The 22074-nt window shown below is 39.3% G+C and overlaps 2 protein-coding genes across 3 annotated transcripts in view; one reads left to right on the top strand and one right to left on the bottom strand.

Moving 5' to 3' along the window:
* Positions 1-4625: 4625 nt before the first annotated feature.
* LOC307271188 (uncharacterized protein) overlaps positions 4626-22074 on the bottom strand; it is a 29514-nt gene continuing 12065 nt past the window's right edge. Inside the window, exons 4-14 of one of the 2 annotated variants that reach the window (XM_080053578.1) lie at positions 21503-21642; positions 21108-21333; positions 19815-19928; positions 19073-19096; positions 18861-18902; positions 18586-18617; positions 18146-18230; positions 17603-17743; positions 16919-17017; positions 16088-16193; positions 4626-4867 (exon numbers count right to left, since the gene is read on the bottom strand). In XM_080053578.1, the coding sequence (XP_079909704.1) occupies positions 4842-4867; positions 16088-16193; positions 16919-17017; positions 17603-17743; positions 18146-18230; positions 18586-18617; positions 18861-18902; positions 19073-19096; positions 19815-19928; positions 21108-21333; positions 21503-21642 (1035 nt within the window). In that variant the 3' untranslated portion in view covers positions 4626-4841. The remainder of the gene's footprint in view (positions 4868-16087; positions 16194-16918; positions 17018-17602; positions 17744-18145; positions 18231-18585; positions 18618-18860; positions 18903-19072; positions 19097-19814; positions 19929-21107; positions 21334-21502; positions 21643-22074) is intronic. The other variant, XM_080053579.1, reaches the window with a different exon arrangement.
* Positions 12089-14233, top strand: LOC307255255 (uncharacterized protein). The gene has a single exon (XM_080033914.1). It carries the CDS (start codon positions 12189-12191, stop codon positions 13977-13979), a length of 1791 nt encoding a protein of 596 aa, XP_079890040.1. The 5' UTR covers positions 12089-12188; the 3' UTR covers positions 13980-14233.

The following is a 22074-nucleotide window of genomic DNA, read 5'->3' as shown; positions in this document are numbered from 1 at the left end:
GCCATTGCTTAACTATTTTGTTTTATTTTTGTCACCATTGTTTATAATGTATTGCTATTGGTTTCCCACCGGGACTAATGTGCAGCAGGAGCACCATCTACTGAGCACATACAGACCTGAGGGGTACACAACATACTGTCACCAGTCTGATATATTGTGTCCATGTGCAATTATTGGATTTTATTGAAGTCTGCTGTGTGAAGCCTAATTTAATCTGTTATCGCCAGGACAAGTGTCATGTTGGTGCTAAATTTGACACTGCGGGTATGTTGTTTCATTAAAGAGAGAGAGAGAGAGAGAGAGAGAGAGAGAGAGAGAGAGAGAGAGAGAGAGAGAGAGAGAGAGAGAGAGAGAGACAGAGAAAGAGAAAGAGAAATAGAAAGAGAAAGAGAAAGAAAGGGAGCACAACAGCTACACATGCAACATCCACTTGAGAAACATAATAGCAACGGCATGATTCATTGTTATGGTTATTTTTAGACACTAAAAGCACTTGGTGAAGCTTGGGGAGAGATGGTGGTCTCTTATAAAAAGAAAAGTTGCAGTAGAGGCATGTTGCTAGCTACGGCGGGCCCCCTTTGTTAACATACCCTTTCTTTGCATACCCATTTACAGAGCCTTGGCTGTGTATTAACTGCAGATTTTATTTTATCGTGCACACATTGTACAGATCATGAGGAGATATTCGCAGATTTAGACAAAAAGTGATTTTGGCAACAAGCATTCTCCAGAATCGCGGACTCCACTTCTCATTGATGAGCATTTCACCAAAAAAGTTGTGCTTTTGCTGCCCAATTTAAACCACATGTGGGGTGCAGCCTCCTGTGCTCTCACTGAATCCAAGCAGCAACATGGATGAAAGAGCTACAGTAATCATCACCATTAGGCACATCATCAAAAGTAATAGTAAGAGTGTCGGGTGATAACGGCAAAGCTCGACCCCTGAATAAATATGATATGTTGTCACTAGTCAACTGCTGGCCAAGTAGTAGTTAAGTCAATGAATCAATAATGTTGAAGCATGAACAGAGAAGCCGATTTTAAAACGTTGATGAAATACGTACTTCAGTGTTCCATTGTGTCAATTATTTTCAAGTAGGCCTACCACCAACCCAAAAAATAATAATAACTTACTCTGACCCGTATGTTAAACTTGCTTTCACACCAGTGAAATACCCTTGTACCCTGTTTCAATTATTAGTCCGAAAGAAAATCCTGAACTTTTTTTGGTGATCTGGAATTTGTTGCTGAGCTAAATGGTAAACTGAGCCACGACCTCATTCGCCGACAGCTATAGCTTACCCATAAACAGTTAAGGGGAGGGTTCTTGAATGGCTGGAGAGCTGCTGATCAATTCTTTACAATACTGTCACCTGTGGTCGGAGGCTTTAGTTTAGTGCAACAAAACTGGCATATCTATGTAGGTGCTGTATGTAGGTGCTGTATGTATGTATGTATGTATGTATGTATGTATGTATGTATGTATGTATGTATGTATGTATGTATGTATGTATGTATGTATGTATGTATGTATGTATGTATGTAATGGTTAGTTAACCCTTATTAAGCATTAACTAACCATTAATTAATGTACCCTTATTGTAAAGTCTTACCTATGTAGGTATGTATGTTATATTGAATTGACATTACATTCCATACATTCCTTGTCTAAAGGCAGATCAGCAAGCTACAAAGCAGCAAGCAGCTAGTTCCTGGCCCACGTCTTCAGCCGGGCTCATAGAAATACATTTAACAAGAGGACGTTCATTTTTATGAGGTAAAGTGACACCTGATTTACAGAACAAGCACTGCATGGAAACACTTGGTAGTCTGTAGCAACAGTTGACAGAAGCTACAACAGTAGTCAAATTACAACCAGACACAATTTGAGAAGTCAGATAAGAGAGCTTTACAATTTTTACCTCAAACCATAAAACTAAAATTAATTCACCATCAATTTGGGTTTTTTGTTTGTTTCACAATTGAATCAGGCAATTGTTTCATCCGTTTTGAAAAAGGGCCTTCTGCTGGGTATATCAGGATTATTGATAGTGACCAGCACAGTGCTGGAAGCAGACATTTGAATGAATTAAGGTTAGTCAAAGCTGAGAAAACAAATGTTATGTGTCCATTGTTTTGTTAGAACTTTACCAGCTTTTTCTTTGTGTAAATTAAGCTTTATCACATTTTTTGAAGGCCTGAACAAGCAAGCTGAACAAGCTGGTGGAAGTAATTTCCCAAAAAGCAACAATCTTAATTGAGTCTACTATGTAAACAATACTTTAATCTGGGCTAGGTTAAAAATAAAACTGCCCTCATTGATGTCAGGTTAAGGCCACACGTCTTGTGTAAAAACCTGATTTCACCCCGCTGGTTTGCTGAGGAGACAAAAACGACCACCTTCACTCAGGTGGAGGTGTCAGCTGACTGCCTGTAGGGGCTGCACCTCAGCCATCTCAGGTGGCCTGGAAACCCCCATCTGTCTCTTCAACACACTGAGGGCAACGGTTTTATTTTTGGAGTGTTCCCGGGCACTGTGGCTCAGTCCCTAAGGCTCCAGTTCACTTCAGGATGAGTGTGTGGCACCCTGAGCCGGGATTAACAAGCAGAGAGCAGTTTGTCCCAACAGTCGTTCGCCGAAGGTAAACCAGTCAAACTCAGTGATTGTTGATTGACAAGCTGGTGGTACTGCAGTGTGGGCCTGACCTGTGGCAAGGTGCTAACTTGCAAATGGTGCATAGGATTTGATAGAAGCACGTGCACAATCTGAAATTCCAACGCATGATGCAGCCATTATATCCTTGACAGGAAGAGCTTGCAATGCTTTTTTTTCCATGTTGTATGTTTATGCACAATTTTGTTGCCATGGCAGATAAATCTAAGCATTTTAAGTTATTAACTATTGTATCTGTTTTAAGAGGCTTTTGTCGCTTATCAGGCCGCCATTGTAAATATGAACTTATTTTTAATGACTTGCTTGTATAAATAAAGGTGAAATAAATACAATATAAAAAAAGTTAACACAACATGCACACACACATATTATAATGTAAATGTAATCATTTATTTGGACCTTTTCTACCCTCTGTTAATCGGTATGTTGTGTATAAAGTATGTCTGTGCCTGCCTTCTTAGGGTTAGCTTGCAGCCTGTGAAGCAAAACACTAGCAAAACCCTTTTCTGCTTCAGCTGATTCATTAAGGTGATGGTTAATGAAGTGCTAACCCTCAATTTTGTTTAATTAAGTCTATTAAAAGTAGATTGATTGCGATGAGTGCACAGATTTATCTCAAAGGTAATATTATACCTTCCTCTGTTGAGCAACTCCAGTGGAAGCCTCCCAGTTATTCAACCCCTCAGCCTTAAATGGGGGACTTCTCATGTTTCAGCTGGCCTCTTTGTCACCGTCACTGCCTAAGTCAATTTATCAACAGGGGATTCCTGTTAAAAAAATGTGGCCAAAACCAGCCAAACATCGCTTTAAGTCAGGATTCTCTATTCTAAATGCTACTATACCTTAACTATTCAAGTCAGAAAAGGTCAAACTTCCTGATATATCTTTATTGGGTATGAATGCTCTAATTATCTATGTGACAAGACATAAATAAAAATTTAAGATAATCCTCACTCCAAGACTCAAGGCTGAGCTCACAGTTGGAGCAGCTCTGAGAGGATTTGGTTCATAGATTGATTTCCAGCAGACTGAAGCTGTCTGTGTGAGTGCAGGATGGCAGGCAGCAGGTGCTTGGTGTCAGGACGTTTGCTCTTATTTCCCTCAGTCTAAATATAGACCGTGCTTTTTCCACTCATCCAAAGATACTTCAAAATTCAGAAAGAAAGAAAGCAATCCATCTCATGTTGCCCCTAGTGAGAACCATGTCATTATATATTATATCGTATACAAAGCCAAATATCGAGAAATGTGGGTCAACTTTGAATATTCATTATATAATATGTAACTCAAAATTGCTGCAGTTTCACCCATTTCCTCTGTGAACACATCTTCTTCTAATATCATCCTGGGTGCATAAGAATGTATGTCCCATTTATAGTTATTATTGCTTCTGGCCTTTGAATGTCTTCTTACTGTTTGCTTCTAATGTCAATGACAGAGGAATTTATACCAAATTTACTGCTACTCATGTTTTTAAGTTTATTTGGTTATGGACAGTAGCTAAATGCTGCCACCCCTCCTCCCTTCATAAACCTGGTCACCCTCCTGTATGTGTCAATCATCTTCCTTTGAGTTTACTTTTATTTCCTGCAGAGGTCATTTTTAAATCCGACAGTCTCCTTGAGAGACTATTTTCACAAGTAGTTTGTCATCATTTCAAAGTAGCCTTGCCGTTAGCAACAGCTGCCTTTCTATTTCCAATAGTGACGCTTCTTGTAGCCATGCAGCATCTTCAAGACCCAATTAAGAGTTTTGAAACCTGCTAATGAGCCTGTTGTCACGGGAGATTATACTTTTCTAAATCCAGCTGCACACTTGTCTCAGTCGTTAGCAGGGGTTCAAAACAGTTAGCAGGGGTTCGGAACAGTTGGTAGGCAGCGGAATACATCATAATGAGAATACAGTAGAGTAGAATGAGGTCACCATAGCAACAAATGACAAAGTATTCAAAGACAGACACTTTAATTGAAGTTGTAGCATTGTATTAAAAGATTTACTCCAGTTGAAATATCTTCGGATTATTTTTCAAAGGAAAGTTATCATGAACAGCCTTTAAGTGCATTTCCAACCTAATGCTTGAAAGAAAGAATTTGGTGAGGTGAATTAAATGTGTGCAGTATCCATTTTTTTTCCATAATCCCAAATTCTTCAAAGTCCAGTTTGAGTTTCACAAATCTTCATAGTACTGTCCAGCTGAAAAAGATGAAAGACAACTCAAATGTAAATACAATCAATCACCTAAAACAAATATCTATTAGATCTCTAATTCATAATATCAAACTCTGGCATTCAATAATACCTTATGGCCCAACTCTGTATTGATAAAACAAACAATTACTAACTGCTAAGTGATTGAGCATGTTACACCATGCAACCGTCATCCCATCAAATGTTTATGTTCTGAAAGCAATGCCAAGGTGGTGACCTCCTAAGACATTTTAGCCTCTTTTACATAGAGCAGTACAGTTTAGTTTGGTACAGTACAGTTTGGTATCAATAACAATAACCCTAGATCTGGCTTGCATTTCCATTGCCAGCAGAACCTTAACTGGGTAGGTTGGATATATGCCAGATGGCCAGTGTCGATGATGGCAGCTACGTAACTATCGTGACACCATAGCAGCGGGACACAGTGCAGCCAGCCAATAAAATGTATGAAAAGGAAGTACACAACACAGTAAACAGAGTTGTGCACCGAAATCTTTCTCAAAAAACAAGATTATTCACTATTGCAGAGGAGATTACACATGGCTGGTATTGTGTTTGTCATTTTAATCCCCCTGTTGCATGGAATGACAATACTTTCGACGGAATGCAGTGTGTAGCTCTACCCTCTTGGGACCCTTTGTGACCGCTTGATCCCAATGAAAGGGTTACCAAAATAGGTTTGGTACTGTACGTTTATTTTGGTACCCTTTCCAACTTTTAATATTGGAAACAACGCAAATAAATGCTTACCACACTGAATTGTACCACTCAGTAGAATCAAAGCTTTAGTTTTTTGACGAATAAGTATTGACTAATCAGTGATTCTTGAGAAGTGGGACAAAACAGGGTGCAATGTTGAAAAAATACAAACCCTATGTTTAGGTAAATTAAATTACATGTATGTATCCAACATATACTAAGCTACTGAGCTAAGCTTTGACACAACCTCCCAGCTTTTGTCCTTGTTATCAAAATGGGCTTTTTACCTTGCCATTCCTCATTTTGTGTCAACACCGTCAGACACCAAAAACACAAATAAATGTTCCCTTTATGCTAGACCCATGAGATGTATAGTGATCACAAATATTCACCAAGACTGACAGAGGCCACAAAAAATATTTAAAAAATGTATATGAATATACATTTTTTCTGAAATCTGACGGTGTTGACATATCTAACGTTTCTTAAACAGAACAAATTGAGTTTTTCTAGTAGCCATTTGGTTTTTCTGTTGATGATAGGTGCTAGTATGAACTGCTTCAGGAAAATAAAATGATTGAAAAATTTCAAATAACTTCTTCAGAAATTGTAAGTCGGTGTTGACGTATCATGGTTGTGACGCAGGACTTTCAAGATTTGGAATGTAAAATATTCTAAAACTACAACACTTATCAGAGCCTGTCTGACTCTAATGTACTCTGCAGATGTGGAATGTGACAAGAGGTCCTTCATAGTGACAGCTGCCCCTTATTTTGGCTTATTTTATTACATTTTAATGGATTGTCTGACGGTGGTGACAAAAAGTGTCACACCACTTTGAAACCATATAAAACATTAAATGCTCATGTGTTGAAGAAAAACAGTTTTTATTGATATGATGAAAAATAACTTTTTAATCATTAAAGTACATTTATAATAGGTTTTATTGCATATGAAAGATTGAAACCCTCTCTGTGGACACACTGTTTTGGTGTCATATATTTGACATAATAATGATACAATTAAATTTAAGGGGATGATTGTGCTCCAGACATTCTATTCTTAATCCATAATAACATCTACAATTTGAAATATTTTAATTTTTAAAGATAACAGCAATTACATATGGAAGACAGCCTTTTGTCCCGGTTCTCAAGAATCACTGTAATAATATTTGAAATGTTTATCTTTTATCAAGCAATTATGATGAAACCAACTTTTACATTAATGGCCTCTTAATGATTAATTTAACCGCTTAGTTTCTGGCTTGCTGCTTTTATACAGTCGTCATTTGTTTTGTATAAGATATTTAGACTGATGTGTCTTGTCTGTCTTACAGGAGTCTGAAATGCTGATGGAGGTCGGCTACAGTAACGGGCTGGATCCTGACCCTTCCCTGCAGTATCCTCCGGCCATACTACCAAAACCAGGCAAAGACAATGCAAGACTTCAGAAACTCAAGAAAAAGAGATCCAAGAGAAAAGGCAGCCTCTCTCAGACGCCCGTCCCCTTTCGCTCCTGTTTATCCCCTGTCAACGAAGCAAGCACAGACCTCGAGCACAGTGACCAGTCAAGCCCACCAAGGACACCAGATTCAGTATACATTGCAGAATCTTCAGGTTTAAACTTCCCCCATGGCCCCCTCTTTGATTACTCTGCACCTTCATTCCCTGGTTCTCGGAGCAGCCCCTATGGCCAAACTGGAAGCTTCCCCCCTCAGTCCTATTTCAGCACTACTGAAGACCTGGATGCTCCACTTTACGAGTGCTCCTCTTTTTTATTTGATGACGAGACTCCTTTCAGGATGCCACCTTTGGCTTTACCATACCCATCACCACCTGAACAGGTTCCAGTACCACCTCTTCCTTCAGCTTTAAATTTTAACACGACACCAACATCCCATGGGTCCACCACAACACTCAGTACTGTCCCTGTGTCACAATCCAGCCCTAAAATATCAACTCACAGTTTGACCCTATCCCTAGCCGCCCCCAACTGTGGCCCAAGCCCGGCACCTTCTCAAGTTGCAGACCTACCTCCTGTTCCATTGCTGCTATCAGTTTCAAACACTCAGACTCAACCTTTTATTCACAGACAGAGGGAGACAAACGCCAGTTCAAAAGACATCCATCAGAGTCAGAGGGCAACTCAGACTGCCAGACCGACGAGTAATGGCAACTTTGTTCCAAACCAGATGTCACCTGAGATAACTGCCTCGAAAATATCAATAGTTGAAGCAGTGAAAGAAAGGCATGATGCTGAACAAACCAAAATCTATACATCAAAGGCAACATTTTATGAGATCTCTAAACCTCCTTCCATCCAGGACCTCACGGTAATAAACCCAGCCTACCAGAATGAATCGTTATCTGCAGCGTACAAGGATTCAACGGTGAACACTAATAAGAAACCGTCTCTGTCCTGGTCCCAATGTGGAAGAAGTAAGACTCCCTCTTGCACAACAACTCGAGTATCCACGCCCTTTATTGAAATATCCAAGCCTAACCCACTTTTATTTGCTGCAAGTCCAGCTTTCAACTCCTCAAAAAATTTAGCGGCTCCTGCAATATCCAATGAGGCTCGAAGGAACAAATCAGTGATTCAAACTGCTGGAAAAAGTCTAGCTGCCACAGAAGAATTAAAACAGACTGATGTTAACCACATTACTTCAATCAAACAAACCAGCAATCACAAAGACATAGAGATTCAACATACATCAAGGAGTACAATAAAGAGTGAGGTGTGCACCAGAGAGAATTTGGCATCCAGTAAGACTGCACCTGTTGTGGTCAAACCAACACGAAGAGAGCCAGTTGTCCCAAGACTGCAAATAGACCAAGATTCTGAAAGTGATTATTCATGTTTGCCAAAGGTTCCATTATTTTTCTCTACTGTACCAAATACTTCAAATATAAGCCCCAAGCCAGCGCCACCAAGTCCAAGTCCCTTGTCGTCCACTTATCGACCTCCTGTTGTTGATGCGCGCAAGTCTTTGACATCACTATTGGAGACTCAAATGTCATTAGCAACATCAAAACCCAAATCACGATCAATGTATTATGGGCTTACTCCATCTCAGTATGCTGCCTATGGTGGGATTAGGACTATTACATCACCTCACAGCCCCGTGCCACCCCAGGTCAATGAAACCTCTACAAATATAACTCAGTCAGATGTAGATGGATCACACATCTGTAAGTCTGATGCAACCAAACAACTCGATGGAAATCAAGTTATTCCCTCTTCCAAGGAGGTTTCTGCTGCTCACATTTTAGAATCTTTGTCAACTCCAGAGGATTCTGAGCTTCCAGCTGAAAGGATCATCATACCTAGCAGAGATGTGGTTGAGGACAATCAGACTGAAGCTCACATTGATGGAATAAAGTCACTTAAAACATCTAGTGTGGACCCAATAAAACCTGAGCTTCCTCTTGGCTTGGCACAGAAAACAATGCAACAATCCACAAATGATGTATCAACACCAAAAGCCTCATACTCTGAGGCTTCAATACCAATACTTAAAGCAGGTGAGGTACACCAACAACGTGTGGAACTAATTTCTATAGAGGCAGTCCAAAATATGACTCCATGCTTGGCTAACAGGAATGGACTGCTGAGTAATTCCTCACCCTTAGTGAAAGTAGATTCAGAGGCAGAAACACAGCATAGTGCATACAATATCATAGATAAAGGTGACAATCTTGAGAAAACATCAACAAAAGGAGGAGCCAAGGTCACAAATGCAAAGCAGCAGTCAGGACAAGCAGACATAGCTCAGATTCAGTCTAACCAAAGTAATGGTGGAGTCAGTCCATCAACAGTCAATTGTCTCAATGCCAAGCTTAAAGACCTAGCTGACCATAAAAAAGTGGCTGTTCAGTCTCCTACCACAGAATTCAAGCCCAAATTCTCAGGGAGAGCCATTAGTGGTGCATTCATCTTAGGAAAACAACATGCCACCAAAATGGTTGCAGAAACACGACCGCCCTGTACAATGTTTACTGAAGCTATTTTACAAAAACAAGGAGAAGAGATTAATCAGCATATACAGGCAAGCAGCAAGGTTCATCTACCCAATAAAAGAAACATCTGGAACATTTTGCCTTCCATGGCTGCTAATACAGAACACATCCCAGACAAAAAAGACATTGAGTCCCAGTTCTCAAACAAATTATCTAAAGAATCGATTATTGCTACCACAGGATCCATTTTGCAACATGATCCTGTCACATCATCTGTATGTTCTGCACAGTACAATAACTGCACAGTATCTGCAACTGTCCAAAGCACAAAAATCTCTCATCAACACAGCGTTGAAACAAAAAATTGCAGAAATAATAAAACACTAGAAAACAATATTAATTTGCCAAGAGAAGGACTGACTTTCAAATCTAAATCAGACAGTCTACCAAATAAACCTTCTGTTGATATTAACCTAGTCCTCAAACCTACCACCAAACTACCTGACCTTCCTATCACTGCTCCGAAATCACCCAACATTGTGGACATTAAATTACCTTTAGATATAACGTTCAGTGGGCCCACAAAACAGCCCCCCATGCTACGCAAAACTAATGAGAATGTGCTTCTAAACACACAACATAGCATGGGATCCAATGGCCAAGAAATAGGAGCAAGTTTCTATGCAAACTCAAGCAGCACTACAGATGAGACCACACAAGCAACCAACATTTGTTTTTACAGTCCTGCCAAAAATGCAATTCTGTTGAGCCAAGTTAATAAAGTAAACAAACTACCCACTAATAATAATATTGACACTAACAGAGTAAGAAACTCAAAAGCAGACACAGAAGTGCATCTACAACATACTAATGGTTTATTGACTAGGAATAAACCAACAGAGTATAATCCCACTTTATCGATTACAGCAGAAAAGGTTCAAACTAAATTTGATATTGAAACAAAACCAGCTTCTAATCTTTCAATAGGAAACACAGGACTAGACATACCCAGCAGTGAAGCCAAGCTAGCCAACAAACCATCAGTAGCATTGTTAACTATCAGCAAGTCTTCCACAGAAACGGTCTTATCTGGACTGCAAGCAGGTGTAGAGGCAATTCAACATGGCAGACATGCTGCAGAAACTACTCAGTTAAATAAATCCCATCTGGGCAGCAATGTTCTTGGATTCCCTGCTTCTGAAAGCAAAGTTCAAAACAAATTTCAAACAGAAGCTATTTTAATGACAGACCCAGCAGTGAGCAATGCACTTTCTTTTGGTACTTTGCAGGATAGTAAAACCAATGTGCCTTCCAGCCCTTCCTTGAGGCATGTCCCACCAAAAAGTCCTCACCTGAGATCAGACAGACCCCATAGTCGATCTGCATCTACAACAAAGCCAGCCAATGATGCAAAACTAAATTCCGGCTCTGTTGCTCAACCAAAACCAGCTTCTAATCTTTTAAAAGGAAACACAGGACTAGACATACCCAGCAGTGAAGCCAAGCTAGCCAACAAACCATCTGTAGCATTGTTAACTATCAGCAAGTCTTCCACAGAAACGGTCTTATCTGGACTACCAGAAGGTGTAGAGGCAATTCAACATGGCAGACCTGCTGCAGAAACTACTCAGTTAAATAAATCCCATCTAAGCAGCAATGTTCATGGATTCCCTGCTTCTGAAAGCAAAGTTCAAAACAAGTTTCAAACAGAAGCTATTTTAATGACAGACCCAGCAGTGAGCAATGCATTTTCTTATAGTACTTTGCATGATAGTAAAACTAATGTGCCGTCTAGCCCTTCCTTGAGGCATGTCACACCAAAAAGTCCTCAGCTGAGATCAGACAGACCCCATAGTCGATCTGCATCTACAACAAAGCCAGCCAATGATGCAAAACTAAATTCCGGCTCTGTTGCTCAACCAAAACCAGCTTCTAATCTTTTAAAAGGAAACACAGGACTAGACATACCCAGCAGTGAAGCCAAGCTAGCCAACAAACCATCTGTAGCATTGTTAACTATCAGCAAGTCTTCCACAGAAACGGTCTTATCTGGACTACCAGAAAGTGTAGAGGCAATTCAACATGGCAGACCTGCTGCAGAAACTACTCAGTTAAATAAATCCCATCTGGACAGCAATGTTCATGGATTCCCTGCCTCTGAAAGGAAAGTTCAAAACAAGTTTCAAACAGAAGCTATTTTAATGACAGACCCAACAGTGAGCAATGCACTTTCTTTTGGTACTTTGCAGGATATTAAAACCGATATGTCGTCTAGCCCTTCCTTGAGGCATGCCACACCGAAAAGTCCTCAGCTGAGATCAGACAGACCACATAGTCGATCTGCATCTACAACAAAGCCAGCCGATGACGCAAAACTAAATTCTGGCTCCTTTGCTCAACCAAAACCAAGAATCTACAGCAACTCAAAAGCAGATGACGAACAGATTCTTGCTAAACCTACATCATCTGAGACAGCAGCACCACAATTTACTGCTGAAACCATCGTAAAAGAACAATACACTTTAGCCAAAACCTTTCAGCCAATTATAATCAATAAATCTTTAGCAAGTCCCCAAACACAAAATACCAATTTTGTAACATCCAAGTCAGAGACAACAACACTTTGCCCTTCTCCTGGTTATGTCATGGCGAACATGTCCAGTATCTGTGTAGAACAGCAAACTATTTCAAGACCAACTCAAATATTCGATGTACAAACCTCTGTTAATTCAGTAAACTCTCAGACTACATTAAAACAGTCCAGGCAATCTATCAATGAAACAAAGAAAACCAATGAAATTAGCATACACAATGTAAAAACTGAAACCGTCTCACACAGTGTTGTAAATAACTTTGCTGCTACAAATATTCAACCCCTTGCTGAAGCCACCAGATATGATAAAGCCTCACTTAGCCCTCCTACAGCAATTAAATGTTGGCCTGCAACAAGAGCCTCTCCTTTACTAGAGCCAAGAGTGCGTAATTCACCTATTCGAACATATACTCCAACCTTCACCCGATCTTCTCCAACTCCTGTCTCTTTCAACCATGCTTCAGAAACCAAACCCTTGGCAGTCATTATTAAAGACCAGACAAACCCTACCATGGCACCTCTTCAAAATAATAAACCTCCTACCCCTGTTCAACCCTTTGCTAAATCAATCACAGAGAATATATCAAAACCAGAAGTAAAACCATACACAAATAAGGACACTGCCGTCCTTGCTGACAGTGCTGAAACTAAAGTACATTCCCAAATGCACAAGATAGAAACGATCTCGGCAACAAATTTGAGTAAGGAAGAAAAAGTCTCCTTAGTGAACACTGACATTAGAGCCCCCATTCATTATGCCAATTCTGTTTCAACCAGTAAACCTACTTTGATAGTACAGCCTACCATTAAGCAGGTAGAATCGAGACCATCCTCTGCCACTGTAGAAATTAAACCCTCAGTTGGAATTAACATTTCCCCAAAGTCTCCCCCTGATCCATTACCGATTAACTCGCTCACAAGTAATGTTCAGCTTTCGACAGATCCATCCGTAGAGAACAATTCCCCTGCAAAGCCAGCCACAGATACTATCATGAAACCGTCAATAGTTAAAGCTGCTGTGATTGACTCTGCAACTCCTGCCCCTCTGCCTCAGGCCTCAGTCTCAGTCAAAGCTCCATCCCCAAACAGAGGAACGTCACCGCCATCTCAGCAAAACAATGGGCTCAAGGACAAGGACGTTCTGAGGACCAAAACGACTGCGGCACCGACAGAAGCCCCGGAAGTCAAACCCTCCACGAAGTCAGCGACATCAACTGCATCTTCAACTACTGACAAGAAGATTGTCAAAGCAGAGACAGCTCCTCTAGCCACTGAGCCCAAAGCAGTTCAGAAGCTAAAAGGCCTTAAGGGTAAGCTTAGCGGCTGGACTAGGCTCAAGAAACACATGGTCGTTGAGCCAGAAGAGCCCGAGTTTCCACAGCCTGATACCAAATCTCAGGTTGATTCCAGAGACAGCAATGAAAAAACAGATCATGATGGTAATGATAAATTGTCAGAAGAGCAATGTTCCAACCAGGAGGCGCTTCAGAACAACGACGGTCCCAAGGCGTTGAAGATGTGGGATGCACTCCTCTTTCAGATGTTCTCAACCAAAGACCGTATCATCCAGCAGATCAATGCCTCAAAGAAAGATTCAGAAGAGAAAAAGGCCTCTAAAGACAATAAAGCAGAAGTTCCTTCTTTTGTCAACCGTTTGCCAATTTTGCTGTACAGCCCCCGTTTCGATGCCAGGAAGCTTAAAGAGGCTGCTGAAAAGCCGCTTTCAAAAATATCAGCAGTATTTGAAAGGGGGCTGATTAAACGCAAATCTCGGGTAGATGAACAAAAGGACTTCAACACAAAAGCCAGAGGTTTTGGTTCGTCAAAAACTAAAGCGATTTAACTTGAACTGATGCAAAAGTATTTGCGGGACTGATATAACTGATTTCTGTGTGGTTTCGTCTTTAATGCAAAGTGTATTTAATCACAAAATGAAAAGATGCAAGGATTTAAAGAAGGACGAGGAGCCTTAGAGAAAAGGTACCATACAAAGACAATTTGACAATAAAATCATTTGTGGAGTTCTGCAATAAAATAGCTGATATGAATCTGTATGAAATTGTTATTGTTTACTTTGTGTTAACCATTTGCTTGAGTCAGTACTGGAGCAAGAACCTTACTATGGTATTTGAACATAAAATTAAATAATATTAAGTTCTGGTTATTTAGCATTTTTAGGTTTCTGTTAAAACTTTTGAAGGTAAAAATAGCAGAGGTAATACAGTATGGCATCTTTGCACTTTGAATGAAATCAAATAAGGATCTGACGAAAACAGAAACATTTTAAGGCAAGAAGGAAAGGAGCATTGTATACTCTGAAAACCGTCTTGGTTAGTGTTATATGTAGCATTAAATGCCTGTTCTGTAGATACTTTGATGAATAAAATACTGTTTTATTTGTCACTACATTTGTGACTACATTTTTCTATTTTTCTAAACAAAGGCTTTTAGTGTAAACCGCTGGTAGGCAGTTTTTTTTTTCTTTTTTTCCCTCTGTGACGAATAGGGTTTTTACATTCCTGGAACAACAGGGCAGATGGATTTTTGAAAGATGGAAATATAAGATGGAAGATGGAGGAAGGTTAGAAAACAGATTTAGGTTTCTGTAAGTCAGGTATTGATGTCCGGGCTTTTGATCGGGGAAAGAAACTACAACCACACAAGCTGGTACATCTTGGGTTTAGTTACAGGGTGGATAGTAATTACTTGCTTTTTGGTTGATCATCCAGGAATTTTTAACAATATTACTGAGTTTCTACTGTTACTTGGATGTTTAAGTGATAGTATCAATGAACAATGATGATGTTGAGGTCTGTTGAAGGAAGAAGGGCTTTGAAAGAAAAGAAAATTGAGTGATGGCTGAAGCAGTGGGAAAGATAAGAGATGATGTGTGTGGTGTTTCTCTGGAGTATTTTGTTGGTACTGTAGCAGGTTGTTGTAGTTATTTTGACCCTTTTTTGTCTCTATAGCCTATTGGAGTTAAAAAAAAAGATGTTTGTAAGATGTGAAATTTATTTTAGTTGAGGGGGACTTAACCCCCCCCCCCCCCATAAGCTAACCACAGGCCCAGTTATTACACTGATGCTTAAACTATGACACATTTTTGTTAACTGTGTGATTGATTCTGAAAAATACATAAAATTGAATGTGAAACTCTCGTGTAATTTTTCCTCACAGTTCTGAAAAATAGGAAAATCAAGTAGCAATACAATTTGTTTCAAATTAAGGTTTCAAAGGCAACATAGCGAAGCTGACAAGTCCTAGTCCATGTTTATTCTAAATATTTTGTTATTGTCAATAATTCCATGAAAAGACAAATAATGTTTGTCCATCCCCTCAATTCTCTCTGACTTCCCATTCCTGTCTGTGTGGCATGTATTTTCCCAAGGCCAGTTGCTCGTAATTTTCTCAAACAGCTAATCACCGTAGTTTTTAGCAAACTTTACTTCAAACAGGAGGAAATAGCCAATTTGTTGGTGACTATTTTAAGCTGTGGAGGAATCCACATTTGGTGCTTAAGAGAGTATTTTTGGCAACAAGACATTGTATCTGGGACTGATTCAAAAGAGGAATAATTCAACCAGTGGAAGAGTGGGAATTATTTACTAAAGGATTTATTATTATTATTATTATTATTATTATTATTATTATTATTATTATTATTATTATTATTATTATTATTATTATTATTAATAATAATAATAATAATAATAATAATAATAATAATAATAATAATAATAATAATAATAATAATAATAATAATAATAATAATAATAATAATAATAATAATGATAATAATACAAGTATGCATACAAATACAGCTTGAAGGGATGGAAAAAAAGTAACAATTTAAAACAAATAATTGAAACAACAGGTAGATATCTAACATCACTACAGCCCATCTTTTGTCATTTTCCTACAGAGAGAAGGGGGATGGAGGGACTTTCTTACCTGACTGGCAGTCCGCATCTTCACTGCAGTTGTCAGGAACATATACCTTCTCATACTTGCCATGACCTGCTACCACAAACTTATACCTTTTACCAGGAGAGTTTTCCTGAAATTCAATTGATAAAACAGTATTTATCAGATACAGATTCAAAGACATTTATGCTCTAATATGTAAGAAGGTCCTGACCACAGTCATGCCAACAATACACAACTTTACCTTTAACATCCAGAGTGATTTCAGGTTTTGCTCATGGCCTTATTTGTATTTCATTATTTCTTTTCATCTTCTTTGTAGTAAATATTGGGGACATTGTAAAATGTTGGGAAGTACTGCCCTAGTGGGTCTGCTCCACAGATAAGGGACTACAGATTTTGGTCTATGAATTTGTGTACCCTCCTTTCCCCTCAAGAAGATAACATATCACCAAGACTCCCAAATACATATTTAAAAAACAACAACAGGTTTCATTTGCTGCAAGTCAAGCAGCATACAATGGACAGTTTCTGATCTGTGCCTGGATAACCTCCTTGTGTATGATTCAATTGATGCTCCTGCAGCCACAGGGGGGCAGCCTTTTACTGACTGCTCATTCAAACTGAGTAAAGATGATTTACACTGAATGACATGAGGCAGGGTGTGGTTGCATAAAGCAGGGAGGAACAGGGAATAATGCTGATTCAAAAGAAACAAAACTAAGATCATATAGTGATCTCAGTTTTCAAGTCAAGTAACTTCTTGGACAGAGAGTTGTTCACCTAAAAAGGATATACAAAAACACAGCAAGCTAGTTTCATACGATCCCGGTCATTCAGGGTCAAATTGTGACTTACTGCTGGTTTGGAGGGAGAGCTGCATCTGCTTCCATCTTCATTTCCTCTCACCCACTGATTGATGAGATCAGCCACACCCACTTTTAAACCGTCTGCATCCTGAGAGAGAGAGAGAAATATTAATTTGTGTGAAAAAACAATTACATGGCTTTATGTGTGTCAGCAATGTCCACATGTAACAACAATTGCAATATTTGAATTGTCTTAGCTTCTTATTTTTAAATATTTTTGTCAAGTCTGCATTTATACTTTTGAGCCTTTAAACCCTTGGTCCAGCACTATCAGTTTTCCCTTTTTAGTTATCTGGTATGATAGTAATCTCCTTACACCCATTTGGTTTTCTTTTTGTGTGGATATTTTCTTCTTAACAGTTTCCAAATTCCCCCCGCTAAGTTCAGAAATACCCACTGCTGTACAAATACCCCCTATTGGGAATCATTGGGTTGAGGCAAATTCAGACAGTAGCAGACTGCAGCTGTGACTTGCTACTGATTCGGACACCTTAAATACAGGTCACAGATGATGTGCAGTTAAGCTCTACAAATGTTCTATGCATGTTCTCGATAGAAATAATGAGGACTTAACTTGTAAAATTTCTTTCAAGTGGACGATTACCATTAAATATACATATGGTGTAGTAGAAAGTCAGATTTCATAACTGATCAATTAAACTTTATTATTAACCTTAGATTGTGTGACTGAGACAGCGTTGTGGTTCCATGCTTCTCTGGCCTCAAACAAGTTCTTCTTGGAGGCAACGGGTTCAGTTTGACTGGTCAGGTCTGGCAGCACCTGGCTGCCTGATCTGCTTTCCTTTGAGGAGACCTTTAAAAGATAAAGTGAAATTCAGTCAATAAAGATTAGATTTTTTCTTTATCACACTGAAGTTCAATGTGATGCATTTACATTGAATGATTAAGCCTTTGGATGCAACATTTGAAACCACATCCTATTTGACTAAACACAAGTCTCTTCTCCTTCTCATTAATTTGGGAGAATTTGTTCATTAGAGTAGTTTGCGGGGATGCACTAGTTATCAATTGAAGTATTTTTTTAAGAGCCAAACAAGCATGTACGAGTTAGTCAAATGATCTTAAAGGAAGTAAAATGGCAGTTGGCAGAAGATGTAGGCTACTGTCATGGTTTACAAAACAATTATCCGAAAAATCCTTGCTTATTGTTGGAGTCCTATAATACAAAAAAAGGGGTAAGTTGTTGTGGTTTTACCTCAAGAGCATGTGCGTACTGCTCCAGTTTCTTGTCAATCTTTGAGACAGGAACAGGTGGCAGCGTCTTCTTTATGCTACTGGTGCTTTACAAGGATTGATCAATGTTCAGGTCATTAATGGTGGTAGTATATTTTTGTTACAAATCAAAGTACAGATACAGCTGTTGAGCAAGCATTCATTTTTGCTGCACATAAGCCTAATGACATGAGAGGAAACGTTTGGATATAACATGTGATGCTTTATTTAAGCAGCTTGTCTTTTTAGGAGAAACAATAATGTATTTAGAACTCCATTGCACTTAATCTTTGTACCGGCAACTAAAGCAAATTTGTATACCTATGAACATTTTTAAGAGATGGAGAAGCACTTTCTCAATGCTTGATTTCAAACCAATAGAGGAAGAACACATTTCTCATGTGCTGACAAACACAGACTCACCTTTTCTTCAGGGACTCAGTTCTCTCTATGATCTGAGGAAAGCATTAAGACAATCAATGATTAAAACTTCACCGGAATTATCTTCATAACAAACACACACACACACACACACACACACACACACACACACACACACACACACACACACACACACACACACACACACACACACACACACACACACACACAAACACACACTCTTAGGAAAAGACCAACAGCAATTCAGACTTTGTATTTAAGCAGAGCAGTAGACAGGACCTGCTACATATACTCACCTTGCATTTCCCTTCTGTTGAGACTCTGCTGTTGACTTCGTCCTGTAAAGAGAGACAGTGTGCTGAGATACAGATTACCTCAGATTTCCAATGACTTCACAAAGTACAACACTGACATGCATTACGTCAATCCTGTTTAAAACATTAAAATCAGTCCAGCATTCAAACTTACCCCTCCCATCTTAATGTAAACAGTCATGCATAGGACTTACTGGGTAAAACTGAATGAGGAGTTTCTGTTGGAACAGCAGGGAGCATGGAAGAGACAAAACGTGTTGGTGGTTAACATGACACAACACTTAATAATTTTACTATCAGCAATTCATCACTTTTATCTTGAAGCACAAGTGACACCATTGATTTGATGACCAGCAGCCTCTGAGTCTGATCGACAATCCCTGACCCGACACATTGGTCAAAAGCTGCACAGCTGCTTTACAACACAAAATGGGAAGAAGGTGCTATTCATCCATAGCTGAGTGCCAACAGGAAACAAGCAGGTTTATGGGAAATGCAGTTTCAGAGGGAACATTCTTCACTTCCTAACTGCACTGAAATCCAAGTGTGCCCTTAGCAACTGTTTTATCATGTAAAATACAGATATCAGATTGGGACTTTGTGCTTAATGTTTGACTACATCAGTCAGTCATTTTCCAGTGTTAATATTTCGGCCGCTGAATTTTGCTCATATTGAACAACTCCCTTTTCAAAGGAAGAGCAACGGTTTATCAGGTGAGATAATTGGATTTCTCTAGCAGCTTTACCAGATGTTTTATGCACTGCAATTTTTCTTTTAAGTTGGGGAAACAAAAGCATCAATAATACCAACACAGAGACTGTCAGGATGGCTGTCATAGTTACTGATGAAAGTGTTGATAAATAGAACCTATCTGACATTCTATTTCACCCTGTAAAACACTATTGTACAGATCACTTTGGCTTTTGATGAGATACCTTGAATGTGGGGCTCATGGGACCGTAGCAGTTTAACTCCTCTCCTTCATTGCTGCACAGAGAGACTGTAGATCTTCTGCCTACGTCCTCACTCCTCCCGCCCTCCACTGAGCTCTAAGACAACATCAACAAACACATATCAATGAATGCTATCATCTTATAAGGAAAAGTCTGTTCAAATCAGAAATATAGTGAACAGTTAGTATTAACAGTATTTTATTTATGTTATCTAGTTTGTTTAATTGATATTTTTCAAGAGTATAATGTCAAGAACTGTTTTTCCTCCCTCATCTTTCTCTAAAAATAATTGGCTGAATAATGCTTAAAATGTCTCAATGCTGCTCTCCCATACAGTGTTTTCTGGTGGCAAAAGAAACACTGGTGTTTAAAGTAGGACTTTCTTTCAACAACTTACATCATTGTTGCTTTCTTCAGGCTACACACCCCATTTCTACACCCGTCCCTGTGAGCCAAAGCCGCATTCTTTCACTTTATTACTTTTAGATTTGAAGCCAAATTCTATCAACTGTGAGTTTGCTTACAACATACGTTTTAGTGATCCAGACATGGAGGCGAAATAGGAAAGTTTGTCCAGATGGTGGCACCTGGATGATGCCAAGTGAGCATTATAGATAGCCTGTGAAGTGTATTAACACTGGTACTGCTATGGAGCAGTGTTTACAAGAGTGGATCTCCTTTTGATTAGTATAGTGACGTGATACACATTCCTGCCAAGGCAGGGAAGAGACAGACTGCCTGCCAGTAAACATGGATATAAATAATGTGATTTCAAACTTTGAAGACAAATCTGCATTGCAAATGTTTCAGTAGACATGAGTGTTTTTGAGAATACACACAGTGAGTTTTGGTGGGGAACAAAAGGTATATTGTTTGGGAGTATGATTGTTCTCAATAAATATCATGGCAATCTGCTAAAAAAAAGATTATAAGAAATCTTCAGAGCAGAATTTTAGCCTGAAGTATTTTAGAACTTGTGGGGTGATTGTGGTGCAAGAGGAAAGGTCATCAATTCATTAGTGTCAAGAATCTTGCCATGGACTTAAGTGAACATTTTGACCCGAATCTCCAAAATAATTGGACTCATCATCCTGCGACTATGAATATCCACAGCACATTCCATGACAATCTGGATGGCAGTTCACCACACATCTTTGGGCTGAATACGTTGATGGCTGATGAAAAGGCCCTCTATGAGGGTATAAAAAATACGGTCACTAGAAATAGTAGCAGCAGAGGTAGTTCCAGTCATCGCAATAGTATTGGAAAGCCAACCTTGTCTTGCATCCTGTTAGCTTCAATCTCTTCCTCCTTTCTCAAGTCTTCTTTCTCTTCATGTGTGAAGCTCAGTTCTTCTTCCTCCTGATCATCTTCATCTCCGGGTCTCCCTCTGGTTCCTGCTGACCTGCACTCTCTCCTTTGGGCTAGGGTTATAGCAACCTGCTCCTCTTCCAACTGCTCCTCCTGCTCCTCTTCCCCATCCGCACTGCAGGCCGCCCCACTATGGACGACATGAATTAGCGGGTCAATGAAGTGGAGAAGTTATTGATAAGAGAAATTGGTCTTTTAAGATCCCATCATCTTATTACACAATGGACTGAACCATGAGGGAAAATCATATTCATGAGTTAAAGACATGTACTAAAAAAGAAGAGGAGATAAAACCAGACCGTGAGTGGAGAACACACCGTGGGCTCATCTTCCCTGCCGCCAGGTAAGACGTTCTATCCGGCAGCCTTTGTCCTGCGTCCTGTGGCAGGAGCACTGTTGAGCTGAATGACGTTTGGGCTTCCTTTCCTATACTGGACATCTAAAATGAACCATAAGCAAACCTTACTTTACAGTGATGATAATAATATGCAAGTATTGTTCACATCCTTTTTTTACGTAAAAGTACAAACATCAGGGTAACAAAATACTCTGTTACTTGTTGCAGTCCTGCCTTCAAAATGTTATTGGAGTAAAAGTATATTAGACTAACCGGGAAAATGTATACTAAAACTATTAAAAGAAGAAAAATGGTTCTGTGACTGTCACACTATAAGTAGAACTTATTCATAACTCTCTAGATAGTAGAAACAGAAAAATGAGATTTGGACAGTCCTACGGGGAAAATGTTACACAAGGTAAAGTATGTGACAGATGTAATCCAGTGACACTTCAAGGGTTAGTTTGCTTGAATTTGTAAAACAATATTCTGCAGCATGCCAGAAAGAGTTTTACTGAGTGAGATTTATTACAA

Source organism: Ammodytes marinus, assembly GCF_949987685.1.
Source record: "Ammodytes marinus genome assembly, chromosome: 1".
Taxonomy (NCBI): domain Eukaryota; kingdom Metazoa; phylum Chordata; class Actinopteri; order Uranoscopiformes; family Ammodytidae; genus Ammodytes; species Ammodytes marinus.
The sequence above is the reverse complement of the archived record's forward strand: the minus strand, read 5'-3'. Positions and strand labels throughout refer to the sequence as shown.